Raw genomic sequence first — 12,272 nt, 5'->3', positions numbered from 1 at the left:
ATAAGACTATACATGCCAGTATTCCACACAAAATGAGATTTAAATGCCTCAACGTAGAAGAGGAAAAAAATCTTGTTTAAAGCCCTTTGTTTTCATTTTCTAGTTTTTATGTTCACTGTTCTGCTCTGTTTCAGGCAGAAAAGGAAACAAATGTACCAAAATACATTTGTCCAAGGAAGACAGTTCCTTTGGTATTTCCGACCCAGCTGGAAGCAGGATGTACTGAAATTCTTACAGGGGAAAAAAAAAATTAAAAAATAGCCTGTTCTACTGAAATATCCAGCCTGATTCTCAGATGACAGGTATGGGCAATATAAGAAAGAAAGCCATCTGCCCAAGACTCCTTGCAAAAAGGGTTGCTTAAGTGCATAAAAATTAGGTAAATATATTCAAAAACTTTTCTCTTAATACTCTGTTGCATCTAACTTCCCCTTGTTTTCACAGTGGGGATATCAATAAGAAAATAACATTTGTAGATACATTTTTTTAATGTGTATAGAGTTCTCAGGAATTAAGGCAGTATAAACATAAAATTACATGCATTCACATTAATTTGAACTAGAGAGAATTTAAAGGAGAAATATTTAATAGCAAGAACAACCAAAAGAAATTTTATCAAAATCCATAAAGGAAAGGCAAATGCATTCTGAAATGTATCCAAGAGAAATACTGACTGTCACCAAGCCAAGTACTTTCAAGATCTCCAGTGATTCCAATCTTCCCTTTAGCCAACACTCATGAAAACTTTAAAAAGTCACAACTGAAGCCACTACACGGAAGAGTACAAAAGATAAAGGAAGCAGACAAGGTACAGATTCCTAAATCTGAGACCCAGAAATTATTTTCAAGCTTAAATACTTCTCTTACCATGCTAAAAACCCCAGCATTTTTGAAGGCAAAACATGCACTTTCCCTTGTAACTCTGTGGCTCAAAACCATCGTGTGCAGCTTCAAGGATGATAAAAAGCTTTATTTGATAAGCTGTACAATTAAAATCTTGTTCAGTGCAGTGAAAGCCTCAAGCCAAATTGAGACCATCAGTCAAGAAAATTAATGTCAGGAGTCAGCAGCCAAGAAAAAGATATTTGGATAGTGATGATAATCGAATACTTTATCTAGAGAAGAAAATGCTATTCCATTATTCCATACCTATCTTCTCATTCAGAGATAAAACACTGCAAAACCTGTATAGAGATGTTTCTCTATCAGAAGACAAATGCAGGAAAATGTCTATAATTTCTTCTCTGCTGTCAATAAAATAATTTTACTTGTATCTTTTCATTAGTTACTCATAAATTCTTTTTCTTGTGATAGAAAATCTTCTGTATCAAAGGCTTGCTCAGCATCTAGAGGTGAAAGTTCAGTCTCAGTGAAACTTGAAAAGAGCACTGATCAGGCATCTCTAGTGCCAAGAGCACCATTGAGTAAACTGGATACTTTTCAATTTCACAGTATGTGCCAACACAGTTCACCACAGCAGCCACCAATACAATCAGTTACAAACAGGGATTAGCTGCTGTCAGCTTCCCAGTAAAAAAAAAAGTTTTGAGAGAACTCAAAATGCAGGTGAAGTGTAACTGACAAATGGACATGAATTAAGCAAAATTCCCAGGCTGGATGCATCGCTGAGGCAACACCAGTGTGTGTCCTGCCTGAAACAAACAGGCACAGTTGAAGAGGAGCAGAAAAAGAATTCTACCCAGAACTGCTGGGATGACTCCATCAGGACAGGTAGCTGGGGAGCTGGGGAGAGCCTCCATGACCTGTGTTCCACTCCTACCCAGGGCTCCCATTACTCAGGTTTATAACTCGACTCTCTCTCACAACAGAAATACTCAATTTGCTTGAAACCATGAAATAACACAGTGATGACCACAGACCTATCAAAGCATGCAGCCAACTGTCTTAAGTACTTGATATGACTCTAAAACTACTACCAGAGCCTTTCAATCCACATTGTCAGGTTACCTTTTCTGTGCTATTTGTATTGTTGGTTGTGTTCTGGAAGCCCTGGACAATGCCAGAAATGCAGAGTGGGCCAGCAAAGCCCAGCAGGTCGGCCAGGTAGCGAAAGGTGCTGCTGAGCAGGATTGGCCGTCCAAAAGCACTGTACATGGCCAACCAAATGGAGGGACTCCGGTTGGGATGGTCCTCCACCTTTTTCTGGAAAACAGAAACAGGTACATAGTGCATTAAGAGAAGCCTCTCAGGCTTTATATGGTAACATTCCTGTTTGGATGCCCAAAAAATTCCTGAAAGGTGGTTTGGACCAGTTGAGGCAGCAAACATGTTGTAGTTATCGACAGATTTCAGACATTCTTCACAGCAAATTCCAATTCTGCCTCCCCTTGTTCACTGTGGTTTCTCACCTCTATATCCCACCACTTTGCCCAACCTGTGACCACAGGAATGTAAACAGATTATCATCCTGGCAGGCAGCCATTGTTCCTTGTCACATGTGCGCTCAGGGAAAGGTCTGACCTTTCATCCCTTTGTTCACATGGGTAATCGTGGTTTCACAAGCTGTAAAGACCTCTGATTGGAGGGAAAATATATTAAAATTACAAGAATATAGTTTAATTTAATTTATCTCGATTTTTTTTCCATCTCTTGGATGCCTTCCAATATGGCACACTTCAACCAATGAATGATAACTGCTCAAAAAATGAAAGCAGCAGACCAGGATGGGAGATAATATTAAATCAACCAGGGGTCCTTTCTAGCCTTCAGATCTGTGAATTTACACAGTATCACTGGTCTTGGCTAAAACACTAACCAGCAGATCTGGCTTTGTGTAATCAGAGGAGTTCTGATATCTCTGAGGTCCTTTCAGTTTAACAAAGGAACGGTTTTACTGACCAGAGCCGTGCTCTGCAGAGTGCTTCCTTGCACTTCAGGCAGAAACTTTTGACACTTTAAATAAGCATCTGTCATTTCTCAAGTAGCATAAATGCCTGCAAGCTGCAAGCCAAGCCAAGCCCTCTTGAGCATTCACAGAGACATTTTAAGCACAGCCCAGCAACAACCACCCCCTGCCTCAGCAAGTTCACCAAAGAAAAAGCAAATGTGCCTGAAACCTGCCTGGCTGCCTCATGTCTTTCCCCCCACCCCCCCGCTTCTTTTATCAGTTTTTCCCTTTTATGCCATTTCCACAGTGGGATGGATTATATGCAAGGTGCCAAAAATGTGCAGGTTGGTCAGGTGGCTGCCAGAGATTGGGCTAGGCCAATGCCAAAGAGCTTAGGAAGGAGAAATAAGCATCATGGAGTCAAATCTCACCAAAGGAAGGGGTGACAATGAAACTGCTTCCTCTGAGGAGGGAGAGAGCACAAGGGTCTCGTTTTAGCTGCCCAGACAATAGGCTCTGAATTTATGGCCTAATGGGTTTTGATCTTGAGTGCCCTTAAAAGGGTTAATCACCCTCCTCAAATAAATTATTAATAAATTTAACAGTTTGAGAGGACCTAAGCTAATTTATTGGGTAAATGGCTGTCATCTTTTGATAAAAAAAATTGTTACATTACTCTGGGCATTCAATTAATAGTAAATTTGTTAAATGGCAACAGTAAATCCTTATTTCTTTAACAATTTAATAGCCATTTTCACTGTCACTGCAATTCACACATTGGTCATCACTATATGAAATTTGTTTCCATTTCATTGGAAAAAATATTAATTAAATTATCTAATTTATTGCTAAACACTGTTTTTTCTACTTTTCTCTTTTTTTAATCAGTACCTCATATTCAGTAAAGCATGTAACAGAAAATGGGAGAAAGACCTTTTTCTAACCATAATTTCTTTTCCAGAATGGTCCTTGAGTGTTATGGGCTTGCATGGAACACTATGGTGTTAATTAACCACTCTGGGCTGCTGTTCTCAGTTTTGCCACTTGATTAGGTTTTCCTTGTCTTTGTCAACTTCCTTTCAAATTCCTGTAATTTTCTCTATCTTGGGCACTCCACAGTTGGAATGAAGGGCAGTGAGACAGTGCTTGCTGATAAATCAAGTCACCCATAAGGTTTGCCTCAGTAAATATGGAAATCTGATTGTTCCTCTAGTTCTGGAGCTGGTAGTATAAGCTTGGTGCTGAAGGGCAATGCCCTGTCCCTGTAACTGATAGGTCACACAATTTCATTCCTCCTTTTCTTGGCCCCAACAGGTAAGAGCCATAGCAGCATATGAATAGCAGACTTAGGAAACTAATGGTCCTTGACTTTAAAAATTGATTTTTCTATTAAGTGCCCAAAAGAAAACTTTCTGTTGACCATCAGGACAAATTACACAGGATTTAGGCTAGTGGGGTAAGCCAAATGTAATATCAATGTGCTAAATCTATTTTTGGATACGTGATATATGATGCACTGATGTATTGCATGAAACATCTAGACTGCTTGAATAGAAAGTGAAACAAAAGCCAAGAAACAACAGAAACGGGATCACTTTTTTGGGGGGAGGGGGGGTTAATGGAATTATGTGAGAATTGATACAATAATTTCCATTTTCATAACATGCAGAAGAGATAGCAAGACAATGTCATGTGAGCTATCTCAAAGGCATTTCACAATTCAGGGTCATGTTCAGTAACCCCACTTAATCCAGAGGAGGCTGTGGGACTCCCCTCCCCAGTTGCAGGAGATTAGTGTAAAATACACACTTGTTAGCAGAGACAAGGGCATATCACCTCCTCCAGACTGCATACCACACTCCAGTCTGAAGAATTTTCCTAATTCTGTGGTTGTTTTCTTACCCAACCAGCACAAGCCAACACATTTCTCCACAGGAATGAACTGCAGTGAGTCTCACTGCCTGGCTCCTTGGATTTGCTTTAGCCATTTGGTTTACTTTAACTTTATCTACAAAATACCAGTACTTCAGGGTGGCAGCCTGTTTTTGAATAGTAGCATAAATGTGATAGAGGCTGTGGTAATCACAAGACTTTAGACAACTACAGAACACAAAATATCTGATGTAAGGCATCATCCGAATTGTAGGTGAGTGTAACTGCGTACATAATATTTATGCAAGTGTTTATATGTGCACGACATACACTGAGGGAAGCTACACACTGAAAGTTTGTGCTCATGCACATGATAAATTCACATTTAACTTGCCTTTTGGCATCTGAACTGCATTTTTGTGCAGCCAATGACAGTACCTGCAGATATGAACAAGCTACAGACAAATGCTGGCACCCAGCTGTCATGCCTGTCATCAAAAATGGCACAGACTCAGGTCCTTGGGCCAAGTAGGTGCATATCCTTCTTTGGCCTCTTTAAGTAGGGTTTAGGCACCTTAAGAGGCTGGTCTAAGGGATGCACCTCTCAGGCTGCTGTGAAAAGCACTGTTCCAAAAACTCAGTAGCTTTATGCCTAGAGCAGAAGGATTTTTGTCTCTGGTCTCTGTAATCCCCAACTGCAGAAGGAAAGAGAAGCAACCTATATCTATTAAAATATAAACAATTGTACTGTTAATTGTTTCATCTCAGAGGGCACAGAAGGGAGCTTGCAGGTCCATTATCTGCTGGGAGCAAAGAGCTGCCTAAATGCATCCAGAAGTTTCCCTGGAAAATCTTGCCCTCCCCAGTGAGTTTTCCCAACCATGCTTTCTGTATTGGGTCTGGCTAGGATGGAGTTAATTTTCTTCATCGCAGCCTGTATGGTTCTGTGTTTGGGATTGGTGACTAAGTCACTGCTAAGATACCAGTGTTTTGGCTGTTCTTGATGTGTGGTTTTGGCTATTTCTCTGTCTGGAGAAAAAAGAAAAAAGTGAAGATGAGTGTTTCCAGCTGAAACTATGGACAGAATACCTTCCAGATTCATAAGTAGCTAAGATTTAAACAAATCTTCACTATTAAAATCTAGCAAGTGACCAGTCTGTTGTGGTTTTTGTTTCAAATTGCACTCAGTTTGGCAACTCTCTCCTGCTATAAATTCACTTAAAACCAAAGAGTACCTATTGGATTGTAACTTCCTACACCAATGTTTCACCTTGGAACAAACAGTCCCAAGTTCAAAAATTCCTAAAACTAGGATTTAATGAAAGCCAAAGAAATTCAAAGTGACATTTTGGCTTTCTAAGGCCAAACAGTGACATGGATACCTGTTATTACCTTTTGCTCCTCATAGGCTTCTTTGAGACAAACATAATTTGTCAGTGCTCTCATTGCAATTGGAAGCTTCCCAATGGCCTTCAGGTCCACAGGCTTCTTGTGAGCAGAAATAATGAGAGTGTTCATCCACCAATAAGTTGCCTTTGAGAGCAAATTGACAAATGGCTGCAGGAACCTCACCCCCAGATCCTGCAGATCCTCTGGAGGCTTTACTTTCTGAGGGTTCATGAAAAACACATACCTCTGCAGAGGAGAAAAAAGACAAACATGATAGCAATTTTTTAGTAAAAACTATGTGCAAGACAACCACAGTCTCAAATTTGCTTTTAAAGGTAATTATATGTTGACTTTAAACATAAATTTGTGTGTAAATAGGAGCTTTTCCATTTTGACAGATAAATGGCAAACAATTGAGCAACATGGGATGTCAATACCATATTGAACCCTATCAGCACCACCTATCTCAAGCTGAACAACAGTAAAAATGAATTATTGGGAAATAATTTTGTTTTAAGTTATCATGGGTAAGAACACCTGCTAACTTACAGATTCACTACATAAATAATTCATCAAAATAATTCAACACTAACACAGCACATATTTCACAGATTGCATTCACTTATACTCTCCTCCTGTGCACAAATATGCATCTATCCAACAAATATGTGCACACTTTGTGTGGATAGATGCACACAGGCACACAAGCCCAGGGGATACATCAAGGACACACATTTTAAAGAGATCTAAATCGCCATTGATTTCCACAGAATTAACCAAACCTTTATGGCTAAGCTAAACTTGGGCCTAAACTTCAGACAAGCCAGAGTTCCTAGGACTAAGGAGCCATTTTCAGCCCCATGATACCACTGATATTTTTTTCAGATCCTGAGGAAAAAGCCACATACCCTGACTCTGATGACATTGATCTCCACAGCCATTAGCAGCCCATAGAGGATGACCATGATTCCAGTGATGCAGAAACGCAGCTGAGAAAAAGGCACCCCGTCCTGGCAGTATCTGACAAGCTTGATGGTTTTGGTGACAAAGGCCATTATCCAGTAAAGGAACAGGGCTGTAAAACAGGTATACTAACATAATTTAGAAATAAATTAATAAATAAAGGTAATGACAGCATTTTAGCTTCCATGTCTTGATACAGTGTAGGCACAGTGATCCTCTATGTCACCTGCCACTGTTTCCTTTCCTGGCCACAACTCTTAAAACAGATCCACAATGGCAGATCTTCACAAAGGAAAAGTGAAGGAAAAGACATATAACTTAACAAAAGTAATATTGCCTCCTAGAAAAAGCAGGATGCATCCCAAGTGAGAATATGGAAATGTGCTCATTTTGCAAAAGAATTAATGGGATTTAGTCTTATCCTGCATCCTGGCTGGTATCTGTCAGGGACTTGTTCAGGTGGTTGAGCTACAGGCAGTTTGGACAATATACTTGTATGGAACATTATTCTGCAATGTCTGGTCTGACCATCTCCTGACTGAGAGAGCAGATAGGATCATCTCGGAATCAGCTGCAAAAGATGTTGAGAAAGAGCAGCATCTGCACAGGAGAGTTTGTGGTCAGATCACTATTCAAAGTGGCCTTTTGAAATAGCCTTTTGAATGCAGACAAGCTTTTTCTCAGCAGTGTTAAAAAATACCTAAAAGCTCATGATAGAAATGCAACAGGAGTGCAAGTCTTTCTCTTTTGTATTAATTTTCAAATAAGTTTTCAGTGTGTACCTTATGAAAGGTGCAGTAATTCCTATGAATTCCTATGAACCAGTTGCAACAGCAGAGAGTTATTCCTGTCTGTTTTAATATTCTCACATTCCACCATCTTCCTCAACCTACACAAGCTGACTTTGAGCAAAATACTGGGATTTTTAAGGGTACATAAATATCAGACTTAGACTTACCCAGCAGTAACTTTGGAAAGTTGGATGTTTCAATATTATGGTAATAGACTATGGATACAGTGGCAGCCACAAATCCCATTATAGCGGGTAGGAAGAGATGCAGGTGACGAGATTTCATTTGCCTGAAAATAAGTAAGGTATAAATTAGTGAATTCGGTGCCTTTCTTTCACCATTGTGTGAAACCACAGGTGTTCTGCTAATCTATTGAAGAGGACAAACATCAATTTCCTAGACACAAAAGGATTTTTGTCCTCATGAGTGCTTAACTTTGATTAATATTTGCTTGACATTATAGCTTGAGAGGAGAATAAATGCTAAGAACAACGGCTTCACCTTCATCCCATTAAAACCTGGACACTTCATGAAAGGATTCTTTGAACTTTTTGGGTGAAAATTTCCTCATGCCTTACTAGCCAGCCCATCAGACATTAACACTGTTCATTAACAAATGCAATTAGCATGATTATCCACCAAACTCTGCCACTTACGTGTCAGAAACAATCCCCTCTGCTATTTCACATACGTGCACGAAGAGCAGGGTGAACGTCAGGATCCACCGCAGGTTGTGCCCAGGGAAGTGCAGCCAGGTATTGTGGTGAATCTGCACTTTGGAGCTCTGGCTTCCCCAGCCTGAGAAATGATAGCAAGGAAAGAGAAAGGTTATCTCACAGCAATTCAGTGACTGATCTGGTTGTCAGTTTTCTGGGCCACACTTATATGTAATCCCTACAAACCCCCCTACAAGACTACAGGGGATGTTGTTACTAAAAAAGATGATCCGGCAGTGTCTCAGTTGCCCTGTAATTTAAATCAAATCCTGAAGACAATGAGACAACACTTTTTCCAAATTGCAATCAAAGAAAAGTCATTCCTGTACAAGAAAAATGGTAAGAAAACACTAAAAATAAAACCACCCCAAGCAGCACTATCAGATGACAGGGACTGACCGATCTGAAGCGATGGCGTCCTCACATCTTTCACAGTCACAGACAAAAGCATGAAAAGTTTCCAGCTGATATAAAAGTGGCATCCTCAAATGAGGCCTCAATGAGATGCATTTACTTGAAAGAAGTAACATTTGTTATCTTTTTCAAGCCGGTTTGGGAGCACAGTCTGAGTGGAGGCTGAAGGGTGATTTCACAGCTTCCCTCCCTCAGGCGCAGCCCAGCCTCCCAGGCCTCTGCACCCCAGGCCCTGCAGAGCTCCCAGCACAGCACCAGGACTCTAATTAATCAACTAATTAATCAACAAATTGAACTTGAAGCCTGTTTCCATGGCATCACCTCAGGTGTGATCCGCCCTTTCCAGGCAAGATCCTCTCTGAGGCCAGCAAGAGGTGGAACACAGAGGATCTGAGGGAGGTGCCAGGGCAGGGGAAGCTGAGGCCTGCCCAAGGGCTGGCTTCTCATGGCGGCGAGCCTTGGCCTCTGTCTCTTCCCACACAGGTACAGGGCTTTCCTGAGCCAGCCCAAAAGTCCCTCTTACTGTAAGGCATCTCCTGGAATTCGGTGACAGGCTCCCCAAAGCCTGTAGGGAATCCCAACAACATCACATTTTGGAGAAATAAAGAAACCAAACGAAAGGAAACAAAACTAACTCCGTTTAAAAGCCAGGCTGTGCTTTTTCTACACAAGGATGCAGCACTTCATCGGGCTTAGAGGCTCATCAGGTGACTCAGGAACACGTAAACCAAACCCTAAGTTCATTTATTCTTGGAAACTGTCAGCATGTCACCATTTCATCCTTGTTTAAGACACAAAACACTGCAAGAACAAATTACTCTCTCTTCTCCATAGCTGTCTCAAGCATTTTCTATAGGTCTCTAAGGCTTTCCTAATCTAATGTGGTTTTCTTTGACCTTGCTCCTGTTGTTGTCTCTCCCCATGCTGCTTTTCATTTTTCCTTTGCCCACATATCTGTACAAACACAGCTCATCACCAAATTCCCAGTTTGGAGTCAGTCTATACCAGGGACTCCAGTTGGCTTTTAATGCTCTGTTCAACAGCTATTTGCCCTGATACTTAGCATACAAAATAGAAAACAAAGTATTATCTACTTACATAAATAATATACAATTTAAAATATTATATTTTTTCCTAAAATTGTTATGAAATAGAGGGAATTTTCAGTGGCTAATACAATACAATTTCAAAATTATTTGGCTAATACCTTCAAAAAATCGAAGCAGCACTTGAGGTTAGAGTGTTTTAAGATATTATCTCGGCCCTCAGACCTCACATTGCAGTTTTATCAAACAGTTCTGCACAAAGCCTTGTCCTTCAAGGATGATTTGCATCTCACCTCAAAGGAAAAGCCAGCACTGAGGTAAAAACCCAGCATTGTTAGAGAGTTTCCATAAATCTGGGGTTTCTTTCTCGCCTTTATAATTTGTTAGAATTTGTTTCTCATTCTCTTGCTTAATTATTTAATTAGTTTTTAGTCACTGGATCATGTCACAGTTAGGTATAGATTCCTGTAGCATTTTATTCAACCACTTTGGAGTCTTTTTGCATGATGAAACCCTTAAATCCCATGTTCAAATACCATCCCAAATTCAAATCTTCCTTGTGGAAGAAATGCATTGCCATCTACACATGCAACTCGAGGAAGGTAACATGGAAGAGCTGGCACGGCGTTTCTCATGCAGTTGTCAGGAAAATATTTATTTTCATTTATATTTTTGATAGCTATTCAAGTCTCTTAATCTTCCATGATCAGTTAGAATGTCACTGTTCGACCTCTCTGGAAAAGTATTAAATTGTATTTATTTCACCACTCCAAATTCACTGGGATAAAAAGACAATTGTAGAACAAAATTATCATTAGAGTACTAGCTTAAATGGGGTTTTTACAAGATTATGTGAGTTAGAGCCCCTCCACTGTCCTAAATTACTCAAGAGAGATTTATAATTTGTAATTTTTTATTCCTGTTAGGGGGAAAAAAAATCACTCTTTCTCTACTTTTGTTTGTAAACATTGGCAAAAGAAGCAATTATTCTATTTTAAATATTTCCTACACCTGTCCCAGGCTTAGATCCAAGGTGAGCATTTTGGATATTCTCTGTAACTCATGTAACTTCAAGGAAATTTAGACCCACTGCCCTAAGTTATCTAATATCTAATAATAACATAGGTTGCAAGTGGCCAGTTTCAAATGTGAAGAAAACTTCTGCAGAGAGAAGTTTCATAGCACTTGGATCTGATCTCTCTGGTTCTCATCCATCTCTTCATGCTGATTAGTTCAGATTTATATCTAAAATTCCCACGTTTCAGTGAGTTGGCATCATGTCCTCTGGGTGAAGCCCTTCTTTTTTTTCAGAATTTATAAATACAAAGCACCCAATGGTTTCACCAAGCCCATGCAAGGATGACTGAGTACAAACACGTGCTCTAGTCCTTGTGGGATGGCAGAGCTCCATGGAATAACTCACCAATGAACAAAATTGGGAAGGTGATGAACAGCAGGAAGACATGAGGGACCAAGTTGAGGGCATCCACAAAGCAGACATTCCTGAGGACACCAGCACTGATGTTGTAGGCTGAGGCATTGTCATTACCACAAAATGCAAGTCTCATCTCTTCTGGAGGGTCTGGCTACTACAGAAATGAGAGAAATGTTGACTGCCAAGAGTGCTAGCGTTCCCTTTGGCTAAAACCAAAATAAATACAATAAAGAGACAGGGAAGGAGTACACTGGAGAACCCACAGAGGATAACACAGTTGTATTTTGGAAATTATTTTGGGCTATGGCAAATACAAGTACATTAGAAGGCCGTGTTTATATGACATTAGTATTATTTATATTTTGATAATATTGTTTATATTTAGCCGCATTCATTATTTAAGTTCTATTTTTAAATAGATTGTGCTGTAACTTCTAATGATCATAGGCACAAACACTATGCTGCAAAAGCTCTGTGAGAATATAAAGAAAGAAAGTAGAAGATTTGAAAAATAAGTATTTCCATTTCTCATAACAAATCCCAAATGGATATAAGTTAACCTGTGTGTTACCCTTTCTTTAGTGAGCCAACACTGCCTATGCAATATGTCCAATGATTTGTTGTACTGCATTCCCAGTGCAAGCTCTGAACATTTTGTGTTCTGGCAGCTTTGCACTCACTGATATTTTGTATTTCTTCATTGTCACATAGAACAATGGCCACACACACGAGACATTACAGATAAATAACAAACTCTTAACTAAAGTAGGTGGCACTGAAGATTGCCTGGGCAGTAAA

The 12,272-nt window shown here is 39.8% G+C and overlaps 1 protein-coding gene across 3 annotated transcripts in view; it reads right to left on the bottom strand.

Annotated features, from left to right (window-relative positions):
• Positions 1 to 11,607, bottom strand: part of ABCC9 (ATP binding cassette subfamily C member 9) — a 60,508-nt gene extending 48,901 nt beyond the window's left edge. For 2 of the 3 annotated variants that reach the window (XM_062490932.1, XM_062490933.1), the window contains exons 1-6: positions 11,463 to 11,607; positions 8,520 to 8,661; positions 8,031 to 8,152; positions 7,018 to 7,184; positions 6,113 to 6,355; positions 1,969 to 2,163 (exon numbers count right to left, since the gene is read on the bottom strand). In XM_062490932.1, coding sequence (XP_062346916.1) covers positions 1,969 to 2,163; positions 6,113 to 6,355; positions 7,018 to 7,184; positions 8,031 to 8,152; positions 8,520 to 8,661; positions 11,463 to 11,607 — 1,014 coding nt within the window. Of the gene's footprint in view, positions 1 to 1,968; positions 2,164 to 6,112; positions 6,356 to 7,017; positions 7,185 to 8,030; positions 8,153 to 8,519; positions 8,662 to 11,462 lie in introns of those variants that run through there. The other variant, XM_062490934.1, reaches the window with a different exon arrangement.
• Between the last annotated feature and the right edge of the window lie 665 nt (positions 11,608 to 12,272).

This window comes from Cinclus cinclus, chromosome 4 (assembly GCF_963662255.1).
Source record: "Cinclus cinclus chromosome 4, bCinCin1.1, whole genome shotgun sequence".
NCBI lineage: Eukaryota > Metazoa > Chordata > Aves > Passeriformes > Cinclidae > Cinclus > Cinclus cinclus.
Note: the sequence above shows the minus strand (reverse complement) of the source record. Positions and strands in the feature narration are given on the sequence as shown.